This window comes from Ranitomeya variabilis, chromosome 4 (assembly GCF_051348905.1).
Source record: "Ranitomeya variabilis isolate aRanVar5 chromosome 4, aRanVar5.hap1, whole genome shotgun sequence".
Classification (NCBI taxonomy): Eukaryota; Metazoa; Chordata; class Amphibia; order Anura; family Dendrobatidae; genus Ranitomeya; species Ranitomeya variabilis.
The window spans coordinates 482,913,947-482,939,856 of NC_135235.1; the positions used below are offsets into that span (position 1 = coordinate 482,913,947).

The 25,910-nt window shown below is 44.3% G+C and overlaps 1 protein-coding gene across 3 annotated transcripts in view; it reads left to right on the top strand.

Annotated features, from left to right (window-relative positions):
- The window catches only part of RBM39 (RNA binding motif protein 39), a 56,452-nt gene that overhangs the window by 23,870 nt on the left and 6,672 nt on the right, over positions 1–25,910 (top strand). For all 3 annotated transcript variants that reach the window (XM_077251895.1, XM_077251894.1, XM_077251896.1), the window contains 11 exons: positions 1,128–1,325; positions 2,339–2,404; positions 4,931–4,981; positions 6,132–6,249; positions 8,019–8,171; positions 16,119–16,256; positions 16,343–16,408; positions 16,493–16,697; positions 18,117–18,194; positions 18,621–18,677; positions 18,855–18,887. In XM_077251895.1, the coding sequence (XP_077108010.1) occupies positions 1,128–1,325; positions 2,339–2,404; positions 4,931–4,981; positions 6,132–6,249; positions 8,019–8,171; positions 16,119–16,256; positions 16,343–16,408; positions 16,493–16,697; positions 18,117–18,194; positions 18,621–18,677; positions 18,855–18,887 (1,163 nt within the window). The remainder of the gene's footprint in view (positions 1–1,127; positions 1,326–2,338; positions 2,405–4,930; positions 4,982–6,131; positions 6,250–8,018; positions 8,172–16,118; positions 16,257–16,342; positions 16,409–16,492; positions 16,698–18,116; positions 18,195–18,620; positions 18,678–18,854; positions 18,888–25,910) is intronic.

The window sequence follows — 25,910 nt, forward strand, 5'->3', positions numbered from 1 at the left end:
GCGCTGGAGCCGCAGCGTGAAGACAAGAAGAGAACATCATCGTAAGAAGATGGGAGGCCCCGGACCGCGACGCCAACCGCAGCGGGACTGCCCTATGGGTGAGTATAATCTAACCTTTTTCTCATCTTTCGGGATACATCGGGGGCTTATCTACAGTATTCCAGAATGCTGTAGATAAGCCCCTGATGCTGGTGGGCTTAGCTCATTGTCGATTTTGGGGGTGACAGGTTCCCTTTAAGCAGTGCATGCCATTTAATTCAGTGTGCTCCAGCAAGTGCTTCATCGATACTTTGTGTACTACCCCAGTATTAATGAATTGCCCCCGTTATCCCCAACAAGCAGTGCGTTTCTTTTTTTCTCCAGCCTCCGCATGTGCTTTAGAAAGGTGCGGTAGATGGCAGCATACTTTCTTTAAAAAAGTTAAACCAGTATCTAAAAGCCCTTGTTTATGCAAAGCTCAGCATCTAGTCAGTGTTTCTCAACTCCACTCCTCAAGACCCCACAACAGGTCATGTTTTCAGGATTTCCTTAGTATTGCATAGGCGATGGAATTAATGCTTGAGCAGGTGATGAAATTATCACCTGTGCAATACTAAGGAAATCCTCAAGAACATGACACTGATCTAAATAAACACAAAAATATATAAAAAAAAATTCTTTCCTTATGTTTGTGTTGATGGGTATTCTTCAAATCCTGTGACCGTATCAGCTAATCCGTTACCCGTAAGGTGGGACCTACTATGTTTTGACCAATCAAAAAGTTGGACTGCCCACTAGATTCCTAAGTACAGGATAAGGAATTGTTTTGCAAAATTGCAAGTTTTGTAGGAAAAGCTTTAATCATTCTGCTAGCTCCTGTATACCACGCTGTACAAAAATTGGACTATGTTAAATGTATACGATTTGTCAAAATCACTCAAATTTGCTGAAAACTGATGGTTATCTCCTCATAGATCTTGTCACATCATTAGGACATGTCACCAATGTCTGATTGGCCTGAGGGCTGAGAACATCCTCCTAATGTCTGTCAGTTTTTTTGTTTGTTTTTATCGCAATGGTAAATAAATAAAATATTAATAACATGTCTGAAATTGCGGCACCTTTTAAATTTTGTTTACTAATTTAAGGCGAAAGAAAAGTAAAAGCAGAAGTCGCAGCCGTGAAAGGAAGCGTAGCAAGAGCAAGGAGAAGAAACGCAGCAGGGAACGAGAGAGGAAAAGAAGTAAAAGCAGAGAAAAGAAGCGTAGTCGCAGTAAAGAACGGAGGAGGAGTAGTCGGTCAAGAAGCAGAGATCGGAGGTTCAGAGGCAGATATAGAAGTCCATAGTACGTATATATACATGTGTAGTATGTCATCATCTCATTGAAGTGAGAAATTAACCTTAATGCCCTCTGCATCACTCTTCTGACATAGATTGATACTTGCTGGATGCTATTACCATGGATGAAGCTGCTGTAAGACTAATGTACCAGATATGGTCTGTTATCATGTTTATAGTGCACCTCCTCTAAAAATGGTTTTGGCATTCTGTTTCTGTACTATGGAGCACCAACCCTTTCAACCCCCCTGTCCCCTTTCAGAAGTTAGGCCGATACAGGTGCACTTGTACTGCAGTCACTTGAAACTTCTTGAATGCAGGTGATCTGCATTTGAATTGTTACTTCTAAAACACATTGACCGACCCAGTGATGATTAATTTGTGTCATAGTAACATGGGTGAGTAGTAATGTATTTAATTACTTAATGTTTTTAGGGGTCACATTGACATTTGTTGTGCATTTGACACTTACGTCTAAATAAGGCTCAATTAATGGTGCTACTTACAAAGGCACTGGTTTATGAAACCATACAATAACTCATCACATGTTGGAGGCATTGCATATTTGTTGTCTATGCGTAGTGTTTTGCAGGTAATTGCCAGTCACTACAATGCCTTTAAAGTATTCACTCATTGGATATTTAATCTTTCAGTTTTTTTTAGATTTCCCTTTTTTGCTTTGAGATTTACACTAAAGTGAACTCTGCATTAGTGTAAGAAATTCTGACAGGTCATTTATGTGTGATTGCTTTCACTAGGTTAAAAAAAATAGAGCTGTACAAACTATTTTAAAGATTCTGACTGCAGCACTAGCCAAATTGGCTTGGTAATTATCAGGCAATTAAATGCAATTACAGACAAGTGTCGTAATTCTTTGGCAATTTTAGCAACTTTGCATTCATTTTTTTCCCACTTTTATTGATGCATTAATTAGCACAGTGGATGTTTCTCAATGTTAAAACTATTCTTTTTTTTTTGTTTGCTTGTTTTGAAACTAATGTGATTTTAATCTGTTTATAGTTCTGGACCAAAATTTGGTAGTTCCATGCGTGGGAAAATGGGAGTACAGCACAACGTGAAGATAAGGTAAGCAAACTGTTTTAATGTCTGGCCTTAAGAGTGCCTTTAGGCCATGTGCACACGTAGGTTTGGGTCCCTGCGGGTTCTCCCGCAGCGGATTTGATAAATCTGCAGGGCAAAACCGCTGCGGTTATCCCTGCAGATTTATCACTTTTAGTCTTGCGGTTTCCGCTGCGGGTTTACTCCTATACTATTGATGCTGCATATGCAGCATCAATAGTAATGATAAAAATAATAAAACATGGCTATATACTCACCCTTTGACGTCCCGATCTCCTCGGCGCTGCACGCGGCGGTCCGGTTCCAAAGATGCTGTGTGAGAAGGACTTCGTGATGTCACGGTCATGTGACAGCGACGTCACCGCAGGTCCTGCTCGCACAGCAACTGAGACCGGACGGCCGCGTGCAGCGCTGAGAGGTGAGTATTTCATTATTTTTTATTTTAATTCTTTTTTTTTTTTTTACCACAAATATGGTTCCCAGGGCCTGGAGGAGAGTCTCCTCTCCTGCACCCCGGGTACCATCTGCACATTATCCGCTTCCCGCATCGTGGGCACGGCCCCATGCGGGAAGTTAGCGGATCAATGCATTCCTATGTGTGCAGAATCGCTGCGATTCTGCACAAAGAAGTGACATGCTGCGGGTTGTAAACCGCTGCGGGTTGTAAACCGCTGCGGGTTGTAAACCGCTGCGGGTTGTAAACCGCTGCGGGTTGTAAACCGCTGCGGGTTGTAAACCGCTGCGGGTTGTAAACCGCTGCGTTTCTGCGCGGTTTTTCCCGCAGCATGTGCACAGCGGTTTGCGGTTTCCATAGGGTTTACATGTAAATGTAAACGCAATGGAAACTGCAGCGGACCCGCAGCTGCAGAAACGCTGCGGGTCCGCGGTAAAACCCGCTATGTGTGAACATGGCCTTGGGGTACTTGCCTGCAATCAGCAATTGCTATGGGTTGAACGTTGTGTATTTATGCAATGCCAAACCTGCAGCTGCCAGAAATGACAGCATAGTGGATGAGATTTCTATAAATCCCATGTCATCTATGTGTGCATCTGCACCTGTGGATCACCCGTGGCGACTGACATGCAGCATGTCAATTTCTCTTGTGGAGATGCTAGTTTCCACAACAGAAATTAAATCAATAGAATGTATTGAATGTGGTAAGCACTGTGAACACATGCAGATTTACCTGCGTTTGTAGAATGCTGCGTCCAAAGCGCTGCTACTTCCGGAAAGTGGGCACGTAGCCATACTCCAATTAAAAATTGTCAGAATAAGGCTACTTTCACACTAGCGTTGTGTGACGTGCGTCGCTTTGGAGAAAAAAACGCATCCTGCAAAGTTGCCTGCGGGATGCGTTTTTTTCTCCATAGACTTGCATTAGTGACGGATGCGTCGTGTTTTGGCGGACCGTCGGCACAAAAAAAACGTTCCATGTAACGCTTTTTGGTGCGTCACGTCCGCCATTTTCGACCGCGCATGCGCGACCAAAACTCCGCCCCCTCCTCCCCGGACATTACAATGGGGCAGTGGATGCGTTGAAAAACTGCATCCGCTGCTCCCGTTGTGCATTTATTTCACAATGTGCGTCGGGCTGACGCATGGCGACGGCCCCGTACCGACGCTAGTGTGAAAGTAGCCTAAGCTGTAGTGTGTGTGCATAAGAAATAAGTTTATGGCCTTCATTTGACTTGTTCTACATTTTTCACTAGTTTTCCCCTCTGTATGCTCAGTTTTGCATTTGTCTCTGACCTGGTGGATGGTCACTAGCTGCTGTTTCTCTGGGCATGGTAGACATACTAAAGAACTGAGCAGTGTAGCTGTTAATCCTGTACTGGGATATTGCTTGTAATATTGATTTTTATAAAGTCTATTGAAAGTATAGCGTCAGTATAAAAGATGCTGACTGCACTGTAAAAAGTGATTGATTGCATATTCTAGTAGGCGAGTTGCTTCAGTACACTGTACCATGGTTGATCAGGAGCGCCACTGTGCAGGAAAAAAATAGGAAGATGCTTTGTTGCAACTCCTTTATTCTTATAATTGGTGATTCCAGAGATCTACCCCTTTCTGGTCATAGTGATGTTTCCATTAATACAATTTTCTTAATGCTGTTTCTCTCTGATTTTTGTGTTTAAGGGGTTTTGGGGTTTGAGAATTTCTGTCCTCTGGCTAGATTGTTTTCTAAAAACAGAACCAAAACAAAATTGTTCTCTAGCTACCCTCCCTGGTCCAGCATGGATTCTCCCAGTGTTTCATTCTCGGTCTGCAATATCTGTGAGCTCAGCAGCTCAGGCAAGAGCCGCTGAGCTCACTGATTTGACTGCAGCAGTATAAAAAACAAACAAACAGTTGTTTAGTTGTACAATAGGCTTTCAACACTTTTGTTCTTAGTTGAGACAGCATCTGTACTTAGGATTAGCATGGAGCCAAGGTGGTGAGTTTAATGAAGTGTGGATGTCAATATTGTAATATTTGTATATTTTATAAGACACAAAGTGTACGCTGTTAATGCTATTTATTTTTTTTTAAAGGCGTCGTTCAAAGAGCAGAAGTCCACAGAAGAGAGAAAAAAGCCCTGTAAGGTATGAAACTTTTGTGATTCAAATTCCTTCTGATTTGGTGTGTTGTTTCGCAGGAACCATAAGAAAGCCTGTGAGACACATATTAAAAGGAACAATCGAAGGTGAGCTAAGCCCACCGGCATCAGGGGCTTATCTACAGCATTCTGGAATGCTGTAGATAAGCCCCCGATGTATCCTGAAAGATGAGAAAAATAGGTTAGATTATACTCACCCAGGGGCGGTCCCGCTGCGGTCCGGTTCGATGGGCATCGCGGTGCAGTCCGGGGCCTCCCTTCTTCATACGATGACATCCTCTTGTCTTCACGCTTCGGCTCCGGCGCTGGCGTACTTTGCCCTGTTGAGGCAAAGTACTGCAGTGCGCAGGCGCCGGGAAAGGTCAGAGAGGCCCAGCGCCTGCGCACTGCAGTACTTTGCTCTACCCTCAACAGGGCAAAGTACGCCTGCGCCGGAGCCGCAGCGTGGAGACAAGAAGAGGACATCATCTTATGAAGATGGGAGGCGCCGGACCGCGACGCCCATCGGATCGGAAAGCCCGCCTAGGTGAGTATATTCTAACCTCTTTTTCTCATCTTTCAGGTTACATCGGGGGCTTATCCACAGCATTACAGAATGCTGTAGATAAGCCCCTGATGCCGGTGGGCTTAGCTCACCTTCGATTTTGGGGGTGACAGGTTCCCTTTAAGTAAATAGGACTCATAGCACACAATTGGTATAAACCATGGCTTCCGATACAAACCGTGATACAGAAGTATGGACAGCCTAAGGCCCTTAATATTATGTTTTGTACAGACTAGTTAAAAAAGGATAGTGCAAAATTATAACCTCCATTTTCATAACCAAGATAACTAACACAATTTTATTAACCTGAAAAGACACACTGTCCAAGTTTTACCAATACACTACAAATGTTCAAAGTGATTTCCATGACATGGTTAATGTCAAGGTGCAAGTCCAGTGCTGTCCAGACACGTGCCACCATATTCTCAAATATGGACTTCACTGTTTTAGTGATGCCTTGTTTCAGATCAATTAAAATTTGCACCATTGTTTTTGAATCTCCCTGTGTTATACTAGTCTATACAACTGTAAAATAAAACTGTCATACAAACTGATTAATATTTTCTCCCTTTTCGACAACTTTCTTTTTCAGAGGTCCAATCGATAATTTGTCACCAGAAGAAAGAGATGCCCGCACTGTGTTTTGTATGCAACTGGCAGCAAGGATCCGCCCAAGAGACTTAGAAGAATTTTTCTCAACGGTTGGCAAGGTAAGCAATATCTTCCTTAACCTCTTTCCGACATCGGATGTGATAGTACGCCGATGTCGGACTTCCCTCCCTTTGATGTGGGCTCTGGCGCTGAGCCCACATTTCTCCTGGCACATGTCAGCTGTTTTGAACAGAATCTCGATCCTCCCGCGGCTGTTAGCTAGTTAAATGCTGCTGTCAATCTGACAGCGGCATTTAACTCATGCTTCCAGCAAGCGCATCGGATTTCCCACCCATCGGTGACCCAGTCATGTGATCGTGGGTCACCGATGGGTTGGTATGCCAACCAGAGGTCTTCAGCAGACCTCTATGGTTGTCACTGTCTGATTGCTATGAGCTCATAGCAGGTGAGCATTTCTACTACATACAGTCGATCTGATCATCGCCTGTATGTAGCAGAGCCGATTGGATTGTGGCAGCTTCTAGTCTCCCATGGAAGCATGCCAAAAGGGGAAAAATAAAAACAAAGTTCAAATCGCCACCCCTTTCACCCTATTCAAAATAAAACAAAAAAAGAAAATCAAACAAACACAAATTTGGAATCACCCGATCTATCGATATAAAAAAAGAACCCGATTGCTAAACGGCGTGACAAGAAAAAAGTCAAAATGCCAGAATTACTTTTTTTGGTCACCGCAACATTGCATTAAAATGTAATAAAGGGCAAACAAAAGATCGTACCTGCACCAAAAGGGTATCGTTTAAAAACGCCAGCTCGGCATGCACAAAATAAGCCCCCGGCGCGCACATACATACATACATACATACATACATACATACATACATACATACATACATACATACACACTCACCCATTTATATGGATACACCTAAATATAAATGGGAATGGTTGGTGACCCAGATCGGTGCGCTGAATTTGCAGAATGGGCAAAACAAAAATTGGAGCAGGACCCTCAGTTTACACAGAACATTATGTTCAGTGATGAGGCAATCTTTTTTGGGTGAGCCATTTATATGGATACACCTAAATAACATGGGAATGGTGACAGTTTTCTTGTGCAGGGTGTCTTGCATTGAAATCTGCTGCAATGACCCGGGTACTGCGTTCACCAGACATCAACACAATTTCTATCTGCTCCTCAATGTTAACCTCTGTGACATGTCAATGGCTGAAAAACAAAGAGTAACTTGTAAATAACTCGTGAAAGAATGAAGTTGTGTTAAAACCAAGCACACCATTGTTTTTCTTGTGAAATTCTCAATAACTTCGATGTGTCACATGACCCTCTTCCCATTAAAAAAAAAATAAAGTTGGATTCAAAATGCCCGACTTCAAAATGGCCGCCAGGGTCACCACCCATCTTGAAAAGTTTCCCCCTCCCATATACTAATGTGCCACAAACAGGAAAAAGAACCTAATATTATTTGGTATTTATGAACACGTAATGACCTGGACAATCATAATGGCAGGTCAGTTTTAGCATTTAGTGAACATGGTAACAAAAAAAAAACCTGTGGGATTGCACTTTTTTTTGAAATTTCACCGCACTTGGATTTTTTTCCCGTTCCAGTACACAATGTTAAAACCAATGGTGTCCTTCAAAAGTACAACTTGTCCCTCAAAAAACAAGCCCTCATGGCCCATTTGACCAAAAAATAAAAATGTTATGGCTCTGGCAAGAAAGGGAGCAAAAAATGAAAATGCAAAACAAAAAATACCTTTGGTCTTTAAGGGGTTAATAAGCATTATTTCTCACCATGTCATATTTTGTAAAATCCATAATATTATATGTCTTTGTGTTTCTTAGGTCCGTGATGTAAGGATGATCTCTGACAGAAATTCCAGGCGTTCTAAGGGGATAGCTTATGTTGAGTTTGTTGATGTTAGCTCTGTACCTCTGGCAATTGGTTTAACAGGACAGAGAGTCTTGGGCGTTCCTATAATAGTGCAGGCTTCTCAGGTAAGTTAATATACAAGCAGTATGATTTGACTGCTCTTTTTGTGATTTGACTACATATGCACACAAATGAAGCAAACAAGTTGACCAAACTTCTCTTACAACTGAATGACACAAATGCATTAATGGCTTTTAAATGTTAAATACTGTGTTTTTCAAGAGTCTTCTACACAATGAACTTTTCAAATACAATTAATCTTCAAAAATTTGTATTGCAGAATTGCTTAAATAGACTGATCCCTGAAATTATTTGCATTAATATATATTTCATCCAGCAGCAAGCGTCTCTTCTGGTTGAGCATCTGTAGATGAGTGAGTTGTGTGCAAGTTCTGGGGTGCCAACATAATTTATTTTAAGTAGTGCTTCCAACACTGCCAAAAGGGGAAAATCAAAACACTCATATGAGACAGGTATTGTTCTATGCAGCTATCTGCCTCAGATCCCACAGTGACTGAGCATTCACACCACACGATTCTATATAGCTATCTGGCTGCACTATGGCTAAGACCCGACAGTGAGCATTCTCACCGCACAGTTTTATATAGCTGTCTTCCTGCACTATGGCTGAGACCACACAATGACGGTGAGCATTCCCACCGCACAGTTCTATACACAAGTGCTTAATTAGAATATCATCAAAAAGTTAATTTCAGTTCTTCAATACAAAAAGTGAAAAGAGGGATTTTTGGTACTCACCGTAAAATCTTTCTTGGAGCCTTCATTGGGGGACACAGGTAACCATGGGTGTATGCTGCTGTCGCTAGGAGGCTGACACTATGCAAAAAAAGGAAAATAGCTCCTCCCCTGCAGTATACACCCACCGACAGGCAGGAAGTACCTCAGTTAGTGTTAAAGCAGTAGGAGAAGCAACCAAAACTCAACATATGTACCAATCCAACAACTGAGGCACATAGACCAAATAATGGTACAACATATGTACCAATCCAACAACTGAGGCACATAGACCAAATAATGGTACAACATATGTACCAATCCAACAACTGTGGCACATAGACCAAATAATGGCACAACATATGTACCAATCCAACATGAAGACACAGATCAAATAATGGTACCACAATGTGCAAAAGCAACAATGGAGGTACATTAATGGTACAAACAGTTAGGGAGGGTGCTGTCTCCCAATGAAGGCTCCAAGAAAGAGATTTTACGGTGAGTACCAAAAATCCCTCTTTCTTTATCGCTACATTGGGGGACACAGGTAACCATGGGACGTCCCAAAGCAGTCCCTAGGGTGGGAAACAGGAAGATTCAAGGAATAAATGGGCTCAGGTAGGTCGGTGCAAAAACCGCCACCTGCAGCACTTTCCTTCCGAGACCTACATCAGACGAGGCATGGTATGAACCCTGTAAGGACTAACAAAAGAGGGCAAAGATGACCAGGTTACAGTCTGGAAAGCCAAATCCTGGTAACGAACAGCCTAGGAGGCCCCCACCGCAGGGCGGAGTGAGCCTTCACCCCCAGAGGAGCCTGCACCATCGGAAGAGGCTGTTTGTCCTGAACACGGAATGCCTAACGGCAATAGAGAAGCTAGGAGCCCATTAAGGCAACCTTCAGAGATGATGAGCAGGGAATCAGATTGACGAAAGGGAGCAGTCCTTGAAAGGTAGACTCGGAGAGCTGTGTTGGAATCCAGCCTGTAGAGGGACTCCTCCAGGGGATGGACTGGAGAGACACAGAAGGAAGGTCAATGACTTCATTAATGAGAAATGAAAAAGACCACCTCGGGAAGAAAGGAAGGGCCAGGCCCGAGAACCACCTTGTCCTGACAGGACAATGCCGCTGACTTGGAAACTCTCCTGATGGACATAATTGAACAAAGAGAAATGTCATGTGTTGAATGGGCTAAAACAGGGGTGCGCTGCGGCGCGCCTAAGACAAGATTAAAATCCCATGGATTTATCGGAGGATAATAAGGAGGAGCCAGGTGGGCGACTCCTTGAAGAAAACCAAGGATTAAAGGAAAACGGACATAGGGACCAGACCCTTGTCCATACTCCACCAAAAGAAGGCCTTTCAGTATTTGTAGTAGATACGGAAGGATGCTGGTTTCCCGGTCCCAATCATGGTCTGATTGACCAGACAGGGAAAAACCAGCCTCCCCCAGGACTATGGCCTCAACGGCCATGCTGTTAAAGACAGACTATGAGCTCTGGTGGAAGAGGGAACCTTGAGAGAACGAAAATCTGGAAGGCCTGGAAGCTTCCAAGGGGCGTCTATGAACATATTCACCGGGCCTTTTTTGGCCAATCCGAAGATAACAGGAATATAGGGATCCCTTCTTCCTTTATCCTTTTCACAACTCTTGGGCCGAGGGGAGAGACGGGAAAGGAGAGAGCAGACGGAATTGTGACCACGGTATTACTGGAGGATCGCAACAGGTGGCTAGCAGGTCCCGGGATCTGGCTACGAACCAAGGAACCTTGTGGTTTATCCAAGACGCCACGAGGACAACGTCCGGAGAGCCCCATTTCAGCGTATATGGATGAAGACAGTGGGGCTGAGCCATTAGCTGCCCGAAGCGAGACCCAGATGGCTCAGAAAAATGAATGCCCGGTTTCCTACCCTCGGAATGTGCACAGCTGATATGGTGGAAAAATTATGTTCTGCCTCTCGCAGAATCCTTGTTAACTCTGACTTCACTTGTTTGATGTGAGTACCACCTTAACGGTTTATATAAACCTTGGCCGTGGCATTGTCTCTTGAGCGTTCCAGTGGCCCTGCGCTGTGTGACGAAGAAAAAATGGCTCCTCAAAAGATGAAACTGGCGTGTTTGTGAAAACCTGCCACTAGAGAGGAAAGAGAAACTTCCTTTATAGGACTGATGCCGCCGTCGTCGTCACCAGTTGAGGGACTCCCTCTCTCTGAGAGGAAGAAGCACAGGATTGTCCACGGAGACGACCAGGGAGCCCGCTGAGGGGGGCAGGCATGGAACTGGGCAAAAGGAACGGTTTCCGAAGCGACAATCCATTTCCCCTAGAACTCCTATGCAGGACCATAGGAGAAGAGAAGCTGATCGTTTTAGAGTACAGAAAACCCCTGGCAGAGGGAGGAACAAACTTCTCCTTTGAAAGAAAGAGACGGGCTTGGGTCATGTCGAACCCATACCTAGAAACACCAAGTACTGAGCAAAGGTGAGGGAGGACTTTTCTCTGTTTATAATGTAGCTGAGATGGACCCGGATATGTAGAGTAAACCGAAGACTCTGGGATGGACCCGGATATGTAGAGTAAACCGAAGACTCTGGTTGCAGTCTCAGCGGTACGGCTCATTGATCAGAAGATCGTTTAAGTAGGGAAATATGAAAAATCCCTTGGAAAGAAGAATGACCCTGACCGCTGCCATGATGTAATTAGTCTGGGAGCAGAGGCTAGGATGAAGGAGAGGACCGTGAACTGATAAGGACCCTCCTGGATCGCACATCATAGGAGCCTCTGAAGCTAAACACAAAAAAGAATGTGAGGAAAATTCACCCGAGTCCATGAAAGTGATTACCGAACTTGGTTACATCGTCCTGGAAAGACAGGACCGAACGTGACCGGTAAACCGCTCGAGGACTGAAAACGGAGGAGCGTTCCGCCTTTCCTCGCGACTAAAAGAATAGAATAGAACCCCGAGAACAGTACGATCACTTATGTGAATGGCAGGTAAAGGCTGCCTGAAGAAATGCTGGGGCCTGTGACGTATGTCTTGACGGGCGAAAAACCAAAAGGAAACTTCTTCCTGGGGAGAAGAACGGTCGATATTGTAGCCGGAAGTCGCTCTCTCTCTCGAGGTTGAAGCAACCTTTTCCTTTTAAAAGGACATTAGGTTTCGACTGAAAAAGCGAGGTGTTTTTTCCTGCCAGTGGCATCTGAAACTATTGATCCAGCTTGGATCCAAAAGATCTAGAGGCTTGGGAGGCAAAACCAGTGAGGCCAGAGAATGCGACGAATGGCAACGATGCTGCCGGTAGCCGTGACGGAACAACCAGCCGCATCAAAAGGGGACTGGACACGAGATACTTGCTGGCATGGGCAATCTGATCAGCCAGATCTGGCCTCCATCCGGAGGAGCGGCCGCTAGAATACCTTGACGAAGTATTCTTGCCCCGACAGACATGAAATTGACACCCAGGTGTAGGCAAATGTGGGACAGAGAGAGAGAGGCGCCAGCCGCCTCCAAGGCTGACTTAACAAAGGATTCAATCAGACTATCTGTAGAATTCTTAAGGGATGCTCTGATCAGTAGAGACAAGGCTGACTAGGAAGACAGGCGTGAAGGCAGCGGATCCACATTAGGGATTCTGTCCATTTATCAAGAAGGCCTGGTCTAAGGGGTAGAGGATGTGTAGCTTCCTCCTACCTGGGAGGCGCTTTTCAGAGTGTTCCCAGTGTTTAGACATAGTCATGACAAGTTCCCTCTGATCAGGGAAAATTCCGGGAAAAAACATTTTTACCCATTTTAAAGTAACGGAGTGCTCGTGAGCAGGAGCCTCGTCCTCCCGTAGGTTCAGAAATTTGGTATTTTGCCAAGATAAGGTTATAGAGCGTATCTTGCATCTTTTCAGGTCTGGTCCGTATTGGACTCAGACTCAGACTGGAAATCCATATCTGATCCAAAACCACCTCCGCGGTGGTTTTGGATCGGATAGCCGGAACTTCTGGTTTGTACGCCATCTGTCCCTGTGAAGGTCGCAGTCAGGTGCGTGCGAATCACCGTGAGAGTTGTTCGGAGCACTGGTGGCCGAAGACAAATGTGAAGGACGCTGCAGGACCTGGACCAGGGACTGTGAGAGTTTGGTCAGATCTGAGACAAACTGTGACCTGGCAACAGCCCACTCCGGAAGGAGGGGAGTGCTCTCATCCCGGGTGTTAGAGGGTTTCTTTGAATGCCACTGCTCTTGTACGGATGGCACAAGCATCATGCTTTATAGGGACAGGAATGGGCCTCCCAGAGAAATGTGCGTACTTAATGCGGAGGGTGTAAACTAAGCACTAGCTGAGGACCAAGATGGAGGAATGGAGGCCTCGTGGGGAAGGGGGGGGGGGTGTGAGCTGTATTAAAATATCGCTGGGCGCCAAGAAAGCGCGGGCGATTAGGAGGCGTGGTCGACCGTCCCGAACTGAGGGAAAGTGAAAGTAAAAAGGGGAGCCGTGGCGCTGAATGGCAAGTGGATAGTGATTCACTAGAGCATGCGCGCGAGGACAACGCCTGGAATAGAGGGCAGCTCCAGGGAAGGGAGCCAGTGGAAATGACGTACTACAAACACAATCCCCTTCCCCCCGGTATATCTTCATTACCTTGATCTTCAGCGCTGTATGGTGAGGGGGTCGTCCAGGGGCCCAAGGGAAGGCAGGGACGCTGGAGAGTAGAACCCTCTTCCAGGAGATGCTATCAACCCCCTTAGGGAAAAGGGGGGGGTCACCGCTGGTGACTACCGTCTCCCTCTCAGCCCTCTCCGAGGAAAAGGGTGTGGAGGAAATTCGGCAAGGACCGGCCACCTAACTCACCCTGAGGCACCAATGAAGGCGCAGGGGAGAAATGTCCTGCCAGCAGGCCTGAGTGTTGCGATGTGGGTGACACCACACTGCTCGCTCAGCCGCTAATAATGGGAAGGCAGAGTGAATTAACACCCTGATTCCCTAAAAGTTGAATCTGAAAAACAAAATAAATAATTAGTAAAACAACAAACATAATGGGAAGGCAGAGCAAAAAATGATTAGCTGCGGATCTGGGAGATCCAGGTCCGCCTCCTACAGACACTAAGCACAAACTGAGGTACTTCCTGCCTGTCGGTGGGTGTATACTGCAGGGGAGGAGCTATTTTCCTTTTTTTGCATAGTGTCAGCCTCCTAGCGACAGCAGCATACACCCATGGTTACCTGTGTCCCCCAATGAAGCGATAAAGAAATCGTATATTATATAGAGACATTGCAAACAGTGATGTATTTCAGGTGTTTATTTCTGTTGATGATTATGACTTCGAGACAACGAAAAACCCAAAAGTCATTATCTCAGTAAATTAGAATACTTTATAACACCAGCTTGAAAAATGATTTTAAAATCCGAAATGTTGGCCTACTGAAATGTATGTTCAGTAAATGCACTCCGTACTTGGTCGGGGCTCCTTTTGCATCAATTACTGCATCATTGCGGTGTGGCATGGAGGTGATCCGCCTGTGGCACTGCTGAGGTGTCTGCATTGTTGGGTCTGTTGTCTCTCATCTTCCTCTTAACAAAAGGTCAGATGAGTTTGCTGGCCAATCACGCGCAGTGATACTGTGTTTTTTAAAGCAGGTATTGGTACTTTTTGCAGTGTGGATAGGTGTCAAGTCCGGCTGGAGAATGAAATTTCCATCTCCATAAAGCTTGTTGGCAGAGGGAAGCATGCGCTGCGCCGACTTTTGTCTTGATAAAACACAGTGGACCTACACCAGATGACATGGTTCCCCAATCCATCACTGATTGCGGAAACTTCACACTAGACCTCAAGCAGCTTGGATTTTGTGCCTCTCCACTTTTCCTCCAGACTCTAGGACCTTGATTTCCAAATGAAATGCAAAATTTGCTTTCATATGAAAACACCTTTGATCACTGAGCCACAGTCCAGTTCTTTTCCTCCCTGGCCCAGGTAAGACGCTTCTGGCGTTGTCTATTGGTCATAAGTGGCTTGACGCAAGGAATGCGACACTTGTAGCCAATGTCCTGGATACGTCTGTATGTGGTGGCTCTTGAAGCAATGACTCCAGCAGCAGTCCACTCCTTGTGAAATCTCTCCCCCCCCCCCCCCCCCCCCCCACACACACACACACACACACACACACACACACACACACACACACACACACACACACACACACACACACACAAATTTTTGTATGGCCTTTTCTTAACAATCCTTTCAAGGCTGCGGTTATCCCTGTTGCTTGTGCACATTTTTCTACCACACTTTTTCCTTCCTCTCAGCTTTCAATTAATATGCTCGGATACGGCACTCTGAACAGCCAGCGTCTTTGGCAATGACCTTTTGTGGCTTTCCCTCCTTGTGAAGTGTGTCAATGACTGCCTTCTGGACATCTGTCAAGTCAGCAGTCTTCCCCATGATTGTGGAGCCTACTGAAACAGACTAAGGGACTTTTTAAACACTTAGGAAGTCTATTCAGGTGTTTGTTAATTATTTAAATTTATTGAGATAATGAGTTTTGGGTTTTCATTGGCTGTAAGCCATATAATCATCAACATTAACAGAAATAAACACTTGAAATAGATCACTGTTTGTAATGAGTCTAATGAGTTTCATTTTTTGTGTTGAAGAACTGAAATAAACTAACTTTTTGATGTGAGAATCACTTGTAACTGTGTGGCTGAGACCACACAGTGACGGTGAGTATTCCCACCACACTTTTTTTTACAGCTATCTGTCTGCTCTAGAGCTGAGATCTCATAGTCATATTGAGCAATTCCACCGTACGGCTCTATATGGCGATCTGTCTGCACTATGGAGGAGACCCCATAGTGATGGTGAGCATTCCAGCCGCCGTACTGTTCTATATAGCTGTTTTTCTGCACGGTATAGGCCTGGAATCATAGAAGTCCCAACTGTGAGTTCTTTGCCATAGGTCAGGCAGGCAGCTGCATAGAAACTAAATCAGCTGGGCTCATGGTCATGAACGTTCTGATTTGCACCCTAGTGTTATGAGCATTACTCAAAATGTGCTCACTGCTCCCAAAATGCAATACAACTGTTAAATGTGAAGCAGCTGCTGCAAATAATTTCAGATCTGCTTCTTTTCTCTGCATTAGAATACAGACACTTTTTAGAAAGGACACCATACACTTTCTTAATAAGCATCAATTAGTGAAAGCTAGAAGTGAGTGCAATTAAGGGGAAACATGACTCTTTCTAATTGCGTGTTTTTTTTTTTATTTTTATTTTTTATTACAGGCTGAAAAGAACAGAGCTGCCGCAATGGCCAATAACTTACAGAAAGGCACTGCAGGACCAATGAGGTTATATGTTGGATCCCTTCATTTTAACATAACAGAAGACATGCTGCGTGGAATATTTGAACCATTTGGCAGAGTGAGTGTAAAAGTAAAAAAATTGCCACAAGTTTCTTTTTCTATATTGCTATGTTTTCTCTAATTGTATTTTTTTATTTAATAAAGATTGACAGTATTCAGCTTATGATGGATAGTGAAACTGGCCGCTCAAAGGGATATGGATTTATTACTGTAAGTACTACATTAACTGGTTTTCAGAACAGCGACTTGAAGCATTCAGATTAAAAAAATTTCATTTTTCCTTATCAATTTTAGTTTTCGGATTCTGAATGTGCCAAAAAAGCTCTGGAGCAGCTGAATGGCTTTGAATTGGCTGGGCGTCCCATGAAGGTTGGACACGTGACAGAACGCACTGATGCTTCAAATGCTAGTTCATTTTTGGATAGTGATGAGCTTGAGAGAACTGGAATAGACCTTGGTACTACTGGAAGACTTCAGCTGATGGCAAGGCTTGCGGAAGGTATGAATCAGAAATTCACATTGGTCTTCACTTATTTTTACATTTTTATTAAAAACCCATGGTAGTTTTACTTTGACTTTATTGTGATGTTTCAATATTAAGTTAATGTATAGCCAGAAAGTCACCAAACTGTTTTTCTTTTTACTTAGTAAGGCTGTGTGCACACGTTGCATTTTTTTTGCTATAAAAACGCATAAACGCATACATCCCATCATTTAGGGTATGTGCACACGTATTCTTGAGGTCTGCGGATTTATCCGCAGCGGATTTGTGAAAACCGCAGGTAAAAGGCACTGCGTTTTACCTGCGGATTTACCGTGGTTTTTGTGCGTATTCCACTGCGGTTTTCTATTATGGAGCAGGTGTAAAACCGCTGCGAATTCCGCACAAAGAATTGACATGCTACGGAATGTAAGCCGCTGCGTTTCCACGCAGTTTTTTCCGCAGCATGTGCACTGCGGATTGCTTTTCCCATAGGTTTACCTTGTACTGTAAACGCATGGGAAACAGCTGCAGATCCGCAGCAAAATCCGCAACGTGTGAACATCGCCTTAGAATGCATTCCGCAATTTTTGTGCACATGATGCGTGTTTTTACGCGAAAAAAACGCATGTTCATTAATTTTGCGGATTTTTTGTGTTTTCCCCGCTATTTAATGCATTGGGAAGCTCCGGAAAAATACGCGTCAAAAACGCATGCGGATTTCTTGCAGAAAATGTCCGGTTTTGCTCAGGAAATTTCTGCAAGAAATCCTGAACGTGTGCACATAGCCTAAAACAGTACAAGAATGGTTGGTAGTATAAATACGGGGTGAGAGAACGTATTGGTCAGTGGAGACCATTAGAGGAAAAAAAAGTTCAATTGAACAATACAAATAACTTGGCATTGTTTATCTTTTCTATATTTTAATAATTCATTTAGTGAAAATGGCATTCCCCAAATCTTAACAATTCAGACGTAAAAAAAAAAGTGTGGAAGATGGGAAGTTTGATACTGATAGGCAGGATACATAGTATGGAAATGACAGCAGGGCAAGTTCTGTCCATACAGCGAGGTATAACCTGCATGACACTCTTGGCAATAGTAAAGTTAGGACTTCTCAGTTTTGAAGAGAACTTGATCATCTGTAAAATCTGGGGCGCGTGAGGGGGCAGGATAATGCCGCTTAGGTGAACCTGAACATGTCACACTGAAGAGCTAGGAGAACTTCTGGATATTTCACTGTCTCTATCACCCACACCCCAATTTACAAATTATCCCCTGACCGTCCATTTAAGGCTGTCAATCATGCTGCTTATGCATTTGCAGTTAATGTGCTATGCAATTTATAGTAAGGGTAGCTTGGAAACCGATACTTTCCACTATATCCATAAGTGTGTAGTTTGTTTTTTTTGTTAACTTTTTTTTTCTTTTTGACAGGCACTGGATTGCAGATACCTCCTGCCGCACAGCAGGCGTTGCAGATGAGTGGTTCTTTGGCTTTTGGTGCTGTTGCAGGTATCATCTCTTACAATCAATTGAGCTTTTAAAGTGTACCTTAAGTTGAATAGACGCAATAAAAATTTATTTGCATAATTGTGCTATTTTGATACTGGCCCATCAGGTCCTAAACTGCAGCACAGACTGGCCATGGTCCTTGTGGGCTACTTATTACCCTGCAGCAGGAGATGGTTGCCAGTACATGCAAAAAAAAAAAATATATATATATATATATATATATATATATATATATTATATTTTGGGGGGTTTTACTTTACCCCCACAACCTTATTGTGGGGGATATTTTACCATATAATGTACTGAAAAATATGAGAGAAATTCCGTGTTGTAAAAAAGAAAAAAAAACAATTCTGCCATTGCTTTTTTGGGTTTTGTTTTTATGGTTTTCATTGTTGGAATAAATAACTTTGCAATATTTTCCAGGTGATTTTGGTGATCCCAAACTTCTCAATTATGGAGCTGTGGATTTTATAAATAAAGGTACAGTTTGGCTTATCTAACAAAAAGCCACATGAACCATAGAAGTGGTTGGGGAGGGGGGGGGGGGGGGGGGTGGAATGGTGTTAAAGGGTGAAGGGATTCAGATGCTTATTTTACATTGTGATGTAGCTTTTATGTTTATAATTGGTTGTTTGTTTGTTTTTTTTAAACTTACAGATCTTCAGTCAAGAATTTCACAACAAAGTGAAGGTTTGTATCCTCCAGCCTTTTCCCCCTCTTTCTCTTCCTCTAATCCTCCTCCCTTTACTCTTCAAGCTCAATTGTAGTTTTGTTGTGTGCGTTATATGGCCACTTTTAGGTGTCAGATCTGTAAGATGCTTGAAAAATAGGACTTTCAGCACCCCCATTGACATATTGTTGTGGACTTGCCACACGTTTCTGCCATGGATGTAGATTGAAATCTGCATGAAGTACCTTCTATTGTTTTTTTTTTTACCCTTCATCCAGTGATGTTTGTACATCTTGCTGAATTGTACATGTGCGCTTTTGATTTGACCCTTGGGCGATTCCCCCAAACCCCCCCCCCCCCCCCCACTTTGCCAAGAGCCATAATTTTTATTTTGCCATCCGCACAGCTTTGAGGGCTTGTTTTTTGCGGGAAGAGTTGTGCTTTTGAATGGCCTCATTCAGTTAATCATTTAATGCACTGGAAAGCAGGGAAAAAAATCTCAAGTACAGTGAAATTGCAAAAAAGTGCAGTTCCACAATTGTTTTTGGGTTTATTTACAGTGTTCTCTGTACAAAAAACTGTCCTGGCAATATAATTCTCCAGGTCAGTACAAGTACGCAGATACCAACCGTACCGTATAGTTTTTTTTTTAAAGTGGTGAATAAAAATTTGCTTATGTCACCATTTTCTGAGACTCAAAACAATTAAATTTTTCGTGCTATGGGGCTATGTGAGGGCTTAGTTTTTGCTCCCCGAGCTGACGTTTTTTACTGAAACCTTTTTGAGGTGGATATGATTAAATCCGTCATCTGTCGGGAAAGATTCGGGCTCTGTGTGAGGGCTCTAATCAAAGGCAGACACACAACTTTTGACTAAAGGTACCGTCACACTTAGCAACTTTACAAAGAGAACAATCTGTGACGTTGCAGCGTCCTGGATAGCGATCTTGTTGTGTTTGACACGCAGCAGCGATCTGGATCCCGCTGTGCCATCGCTGGTCGGAGCTAGAAGTCCAGAACTTTATTTCGTCGCCAGGTCGGCGTGTATCGTCATGTTTGACATCAAAAGCAACGACGCCAGCAACGAGCATAGGGGGCGTCGCAGCGTCTCCTTCTAGCCAGTCGGTACACTCCGGCTGTTTGACATGGAGCTAACAACCAGCGAGAACGAGAAGTGAGTCGCCGTTACGTCACTGGATCGCTCCTGCATCGTTCTGGAGTTGCTGTGTTTGACGTCTCTACAGCGACCTAAACAGCGACGCTCCAGTGATCTAGTTTAGGTCGGCTCGTTGTCTTTATCGCCGCAGCGTCGCTGAGTGTGACGGTACCTTTACATGTACATCAAAGGTCGTGAAGGGATTAAAAGAGGAAAACTCAAACAGAACCAATAACCAGTAGAATTGGGTAGTCATAGAGTTGGGGGAAAAACCTGATATAATCATTTACACATGAGTAAGTGACACAGAATGGATGAATGGCTAGGTAATGTGAGCGTAGACTGCAGTTTTACATGCACAATGTCTGTGTACCATGCATAGGCAAAAACAGGATTTTTGGTTGCTTACCGTAAAATCTGTTTCGCTGAGCCTTCATTGGGGGGGGGGGGGACACGGGAAACCATAGGTGTATGCTGCTGCCACTAGGAGGCTGACACTATGCAAAAAAAGTTAGCTCCTCCTCCGCAGTGTACACCCCACCAACAGGAAGTAGGATATTCAGTTTGTGAGAAAGCAGTAGGAGAAGCAACATGTAAAAGAGAAAGAAAACTCAAGCTAACAATATAACACAACAGAGCTGTTCTACTTGGGAGGGTGCTGTGTCCCCCAATGAAGGCTCAGAGAAACAGATTTTACGGTAAGCAACCAACAAATCCTGTTTTCTCTATCGCTTCATTGGGGGACACAGGAAACCCTGGGACATCCCAAAGCAGTCCCTGGGGCGGGAACAGCAGTCACTCCAATCAGATCGGAGGAAATCACCACCGTCTTTCTACCTAAGCCGGCATATGCCGAAGCCAGACATGGACTCTGAAATTCTTTTTTTTTTTTTTTTTTTGGGGGGGGGGGGGGGGGGGAACAAGTGGAGGACCGATCATCGCTCTGTAGAAGTGCAGGGTGGAGGTCCTATGTGTAATGCCAGGAGGCGCCCACTGCCCGGGTAGAGTGCACCTTAAACCCGGAAGAAGGAGCTCTGCTCTGACCTAGTAAACCTAAAATTGCTGACTGTATTTAGCGAGCATTCGTTGACCTGGGGGACGGAGGGCCTCTCTACGCCGAGCCCGTATACTGAAAAGGGGGAGGGGCGACCTTAGCTGGATAGACGCACGTCCCCCTGGCCAGGTAGCCTGATGAGAGAACGCTACGAAGGATGAGTCAGAGCCAGACGAAAGGAAGGGGAATCAAGAATGATGGACAGAGCCATGGAGAACCTCGGCAAGGTAAGGGAAGAGCACTGAACCTGTGATCCACAGAATGTGCAAAACTGCTGCCACAGACTCTGCAAGACTCTGGAAGTGGTTGAGAGCATGAAGGGAAAGCTATGAAATGAAAATGGACCCGCCCCTCGCAAAGAAGCAGGAATCTCCGATGTCCTGAAGAAACGAGGACCTGTATAAAGGCTTCCATAGGACAAAGGAAAACACATGTGGTTCTCAGGAAGTAATTACTGAACAAAGAGATTTCATCCTGAAAGACAAGGATGGACTCCTCCGTTAGATCCCGACGAGTCACGCTGAGGAAAAAACACCAGGAGAACTACGAGGTTTAGTCTGAGGAAGAGGAGAGCTTGTGCCTCCGGAAACCTCCTTAATAATTTGGTTCAACTTGGAGCCAAACCGACGGGAACCCTGGAAAGACAGGTTGGTGAGGAACTTCTATGAGGATAAGTTCGCCTGCCATGCCTCAAGTGAAATGGTCCTTCGGATGGCCACAATATTGCTGGATGTCAAAGTAGCACCTGCAGCGGCATGCGGGGAGGCGGATACCATGTACTTCCCTGCAAGAGTAAATTGGTCCGTGAGGACAGCCATTTCCTCCGATCGGCGTCCAGAAAGGAAGCCCAGATGGAGCCGCTTAGCCCATGCGTCTATAAACTTTGCTGCCCAGGTGGAGACAAAGGCAGAGCACAATGTAACGGTGGACACTTCAAGGTTGACCTTGCCAAGGACTATTAGTCTGCCGTTGGTATCCTTGAGGGTTGCTCTCTCTGGGAGAGGAGTACTGTATTGGTGGAAAATCTGTAAACCGGAGGGTCCATAGATGGAGAAGCACCTCTGACTCACCTGAAAGCGGATTGTAATCGCTGCGTCAGCAAACGCAAAAAAAGCAAAAGTGATGAATACTGGGCACCTCTCTCTGAGCGGTGACTAGAGGGGAGACTAGAAAGAAGAAGTCTCGCACTCAACTTAAGTATATTTGCAGATTTTATTTGGTGCTGATGTAGCACTGGGGAAACGTTTCAGCCCAAATGGGCTTTCGTCAGTCACTACAACATTCAAAAAAAAAAACCAAAATATAATAGTGTATAAACAGCCGGGTACATTTAAACAAAACAAGGTATATACAATTTATCCAAGGAGCCATTTTAGAAAAATAATGAAAAAATCTTATATGGCTACGTTCACACTAGCGTTGTGCGCCGTTGCGTCGGCGACGCAACGCACGCAAAAACGCGTCAAAACGCACGCAAAAACGCTGCGTTTTGCGACGCATGCGTCGGTTTTTGCCGAAAATCGGACGCAAGAAAAATGCAACTTGTTGCGTTTTCTTGGTCCGACGCTTGCGGCAAAAAAGACGCATGTGTTGCACAAACGCAACAAAAAAAAACGCATGCGTCCCCCATGTTAAGTATAGGGACGCATGCGTCGCCACTGCGTCGCCGACGCAAACCCGACGCACATTAGCTTAACGCTAATGTGAACGTAGCCTATCAGAGCATAACCATATACAATATTCCCGCTCAAAAATAACGATCAACGGTGGACGAGACATATTTTGGGAGAAACACATACCGTATTGTCTTTTTTTGCCGTATAGACACCTACAATTGTCTGTATACCGGTCATATGTGGTGCCTAAATAAGCGCAGCAAGAGGAAGCAAAAGAGAGCAATAGTGCATAACTCAGTGGACCGAAGTGGTATGCAGGGTAGTATATTAGGTTGAGCAGTGATACTTACACTAAGTCATTGCCTGGTGAGAGCATATAGAGATAATCGGAAACAGAACTGCTGAAAAGATTATGTAGCTCTAATGGAGAAGAGAGGGAGGAGGGATGTAAATTTATGCCTGTAATTTGATATGGTATATATAATGTAAGCATGATGACCCTTACTGGTATCATACCTCTGATGGGCAGGCCCGAGTAGAGGGAGACATGTGCCGGAGGTGACCGGCTGGAGGATCCGTGGGCTGAGGAAAACACAAGTGGGACTAAGTACATATATGAATACAGGGTGTAGTGTCCCTGGAGCACGTGGTGTTCACATACCTGAGGAGATGCCTTTGTAGAGTGGACCTGATCCTAGCAGACGCGGTATCCACCGCTTGTCTGGGGATCATACTACAAGCGGCGCTATTTTTATCCCCAGTGTGCGTCTGACCGGAAGTGACGTTGTAAGATGGCGGCCGGACCGGAAATACATTGCCGTGTGTGTCAGATGGGTGCATGCGTTCCACGGTTGCCGTGGAGATGCGTACCAACATATCTAGCGGTGTTAACAATGAAAGAACCGCTTATGTTTGTCTGTATCATAAGTTATATCGCTTAGAGCCTACTTTTTGGGTGATTTACATATAATATTGATAATAGATAAGCTGTTCAGTAGTAGCGTAGCCAGGTGGGCGGATCTGCATAGGAGAGCTATGGGTAACCCTAGGCTATAGGTGTAGGTGTTTTCCAATCGGCTGAGTTGGTGAGAAATGTAACTTAAAGGAAGGAAATAGAAGAGACGGTGGTGAAATGTCCTGTTATGAGCTCTTACAACTATTAAAGTGGGATACTACTGGTATAACAAGGTGGTATAGTAACCATACAAATGGTCATGCACTATATGTGGGTAAAAATCCCTAAATGTGAGTGACCTGCTCAGTGCCTTGTATGGACCATAGGTGATACATGTTAAACCAACAGGGTGCTATAAATGGCACGTACATAAACCGGGGTGTCAATAGATAAGATGGATTTCGACGTGGACCTTGGTGAAAAGTGGCACAGTGAATAGTGCACGATCCAGTGAAGACATGTGCTGTGGCAGTCATCATCAATATAGTCGATTCTATAAAATGAGAAAAAAATATATCAGTATATATCAAGACAGATCATATAGAATTAAAACAATACAGCAATCGTCCTGATCTATTGGATGATTCCCTTTAAATGAATGCCGATATCTCATAGTCCCTGTTGAGTCCTTTTGGGGATAATGTGTCCAAGGAGTGAATCCAGTAGGCCTCACGTTTTCTTAAGCATAAGTACTCTGTTACCCCCCCTGCGCTGTATGGGAACATGTTCAAGAACCTGAAACTGTAACTGTGAAATATTGTGTCCTGATGTATGAAAGTGATGGGGTAATGGTAATAAGAGATTATTGCACCGTATGGTAGATTTGTGCTTAGATATGCGATCCCTGATGGGTTGCGTCGTTTCCCCTACGTATAGGAGCCCACAGGGGCATTTGATCACATACACTACGTAGGTTGAGCTGCATGTGAAGTATCCCCGGATTTTAAACTCCTTACCGGAGTATGGGTGTCTGACTACATTCCCTTACAATACATTGTTACATTGAACGCAGTTTAAACACGGGAAGGTACCTTCCCTTGGAGTGCCAAAGAAACTCTGTCTCTTGGTGATTTTGGTACCAATGTCCGCTTTTACTAGAGTTTCTCTCAAACTGCTAGGATCAGGTCCACTCTACAACGGCATCTCCTCAGGTATGTGAACACCACGTGCTCCAGGGACACTACACCCTGTATTCATATATGTACTTAGTCCCACTTGTGTTTTCCTCAGCCCACGGATCCTCCAGCCGGTCACCTCCGGCACATGTCTCCCTCTACTCGGGCCTGCCCATCAGAGGTATGATACCAGTAAGGGTCATCATGCTTACATTATATATACCATATCAAATTACAGGCATAAATTTACATCCCTCCTCCCTCTCTTCTCCATTAGAGCTACATAATCTTTTCAGCAGTTCTGTTTCCGATTATCTCTATATGCTCTCACCAGGCAATGACTTAGTGTAAGTATCACTGCTCAACCTAATATACTACCCTGCATACCACTTCGGTCCACTGAGTTATGCACTATTGCTCTCTTTTGCTTCCTCTTGCTGCGCTTATTTAGGCACCACATATGACCGGTATACAGACAATTGTAGGTGTCTATACGGCAAAAAAAGACACAATACGGTATGGGTTTCTCCCAAAATATGTCTCGTCCAATGTTGATCGTTATTTTTGAGCGGGAATATTGTATATGGTTATGCTCTGATATAAGATTTTTTCATTATTTTTCTAAAATGGCTCCTTGGATAAATTGTATATACCTTGTTTTGTTTAAATGTACCCGGCTGTTTATACACTGTATTATATTTTGTTGTTTTTTTTTGAATGTTGTAGTGACTGACGAAAGCCCATTTGGGGCTGAAACGTTTCCCCAGTGCTACATCAGCACCAAATAAAATCTGCAAATATACTTAAGTTGAGTGCGAGACTTCTTCTTTCTATCTATAAAAGGATTTGGGTACCTAGTCTCTGCACCTATTATAGCAGTGCACACGGTGTTTTCTCCACATAGAGGGGAGACTAGGCAGATGCTGCAAAAGACCCTGAAGTACGTGATAGAGGGTGCTTCTGACTCACCTGACTCTGGGGCAGAAGAGCAGGACCAATGCAGCAATCGACCTCGGGCACGTCGAAACCACTGGAAAGACGGTAGGCATTGACTAATTGAGTCTGGAAGAGGACGCATCAAAAACCTGGATAGCGGATAGAGTACTGCTGCAATCGAACGCGAGGAACGTGAAGTAGAGTGCGTCTGA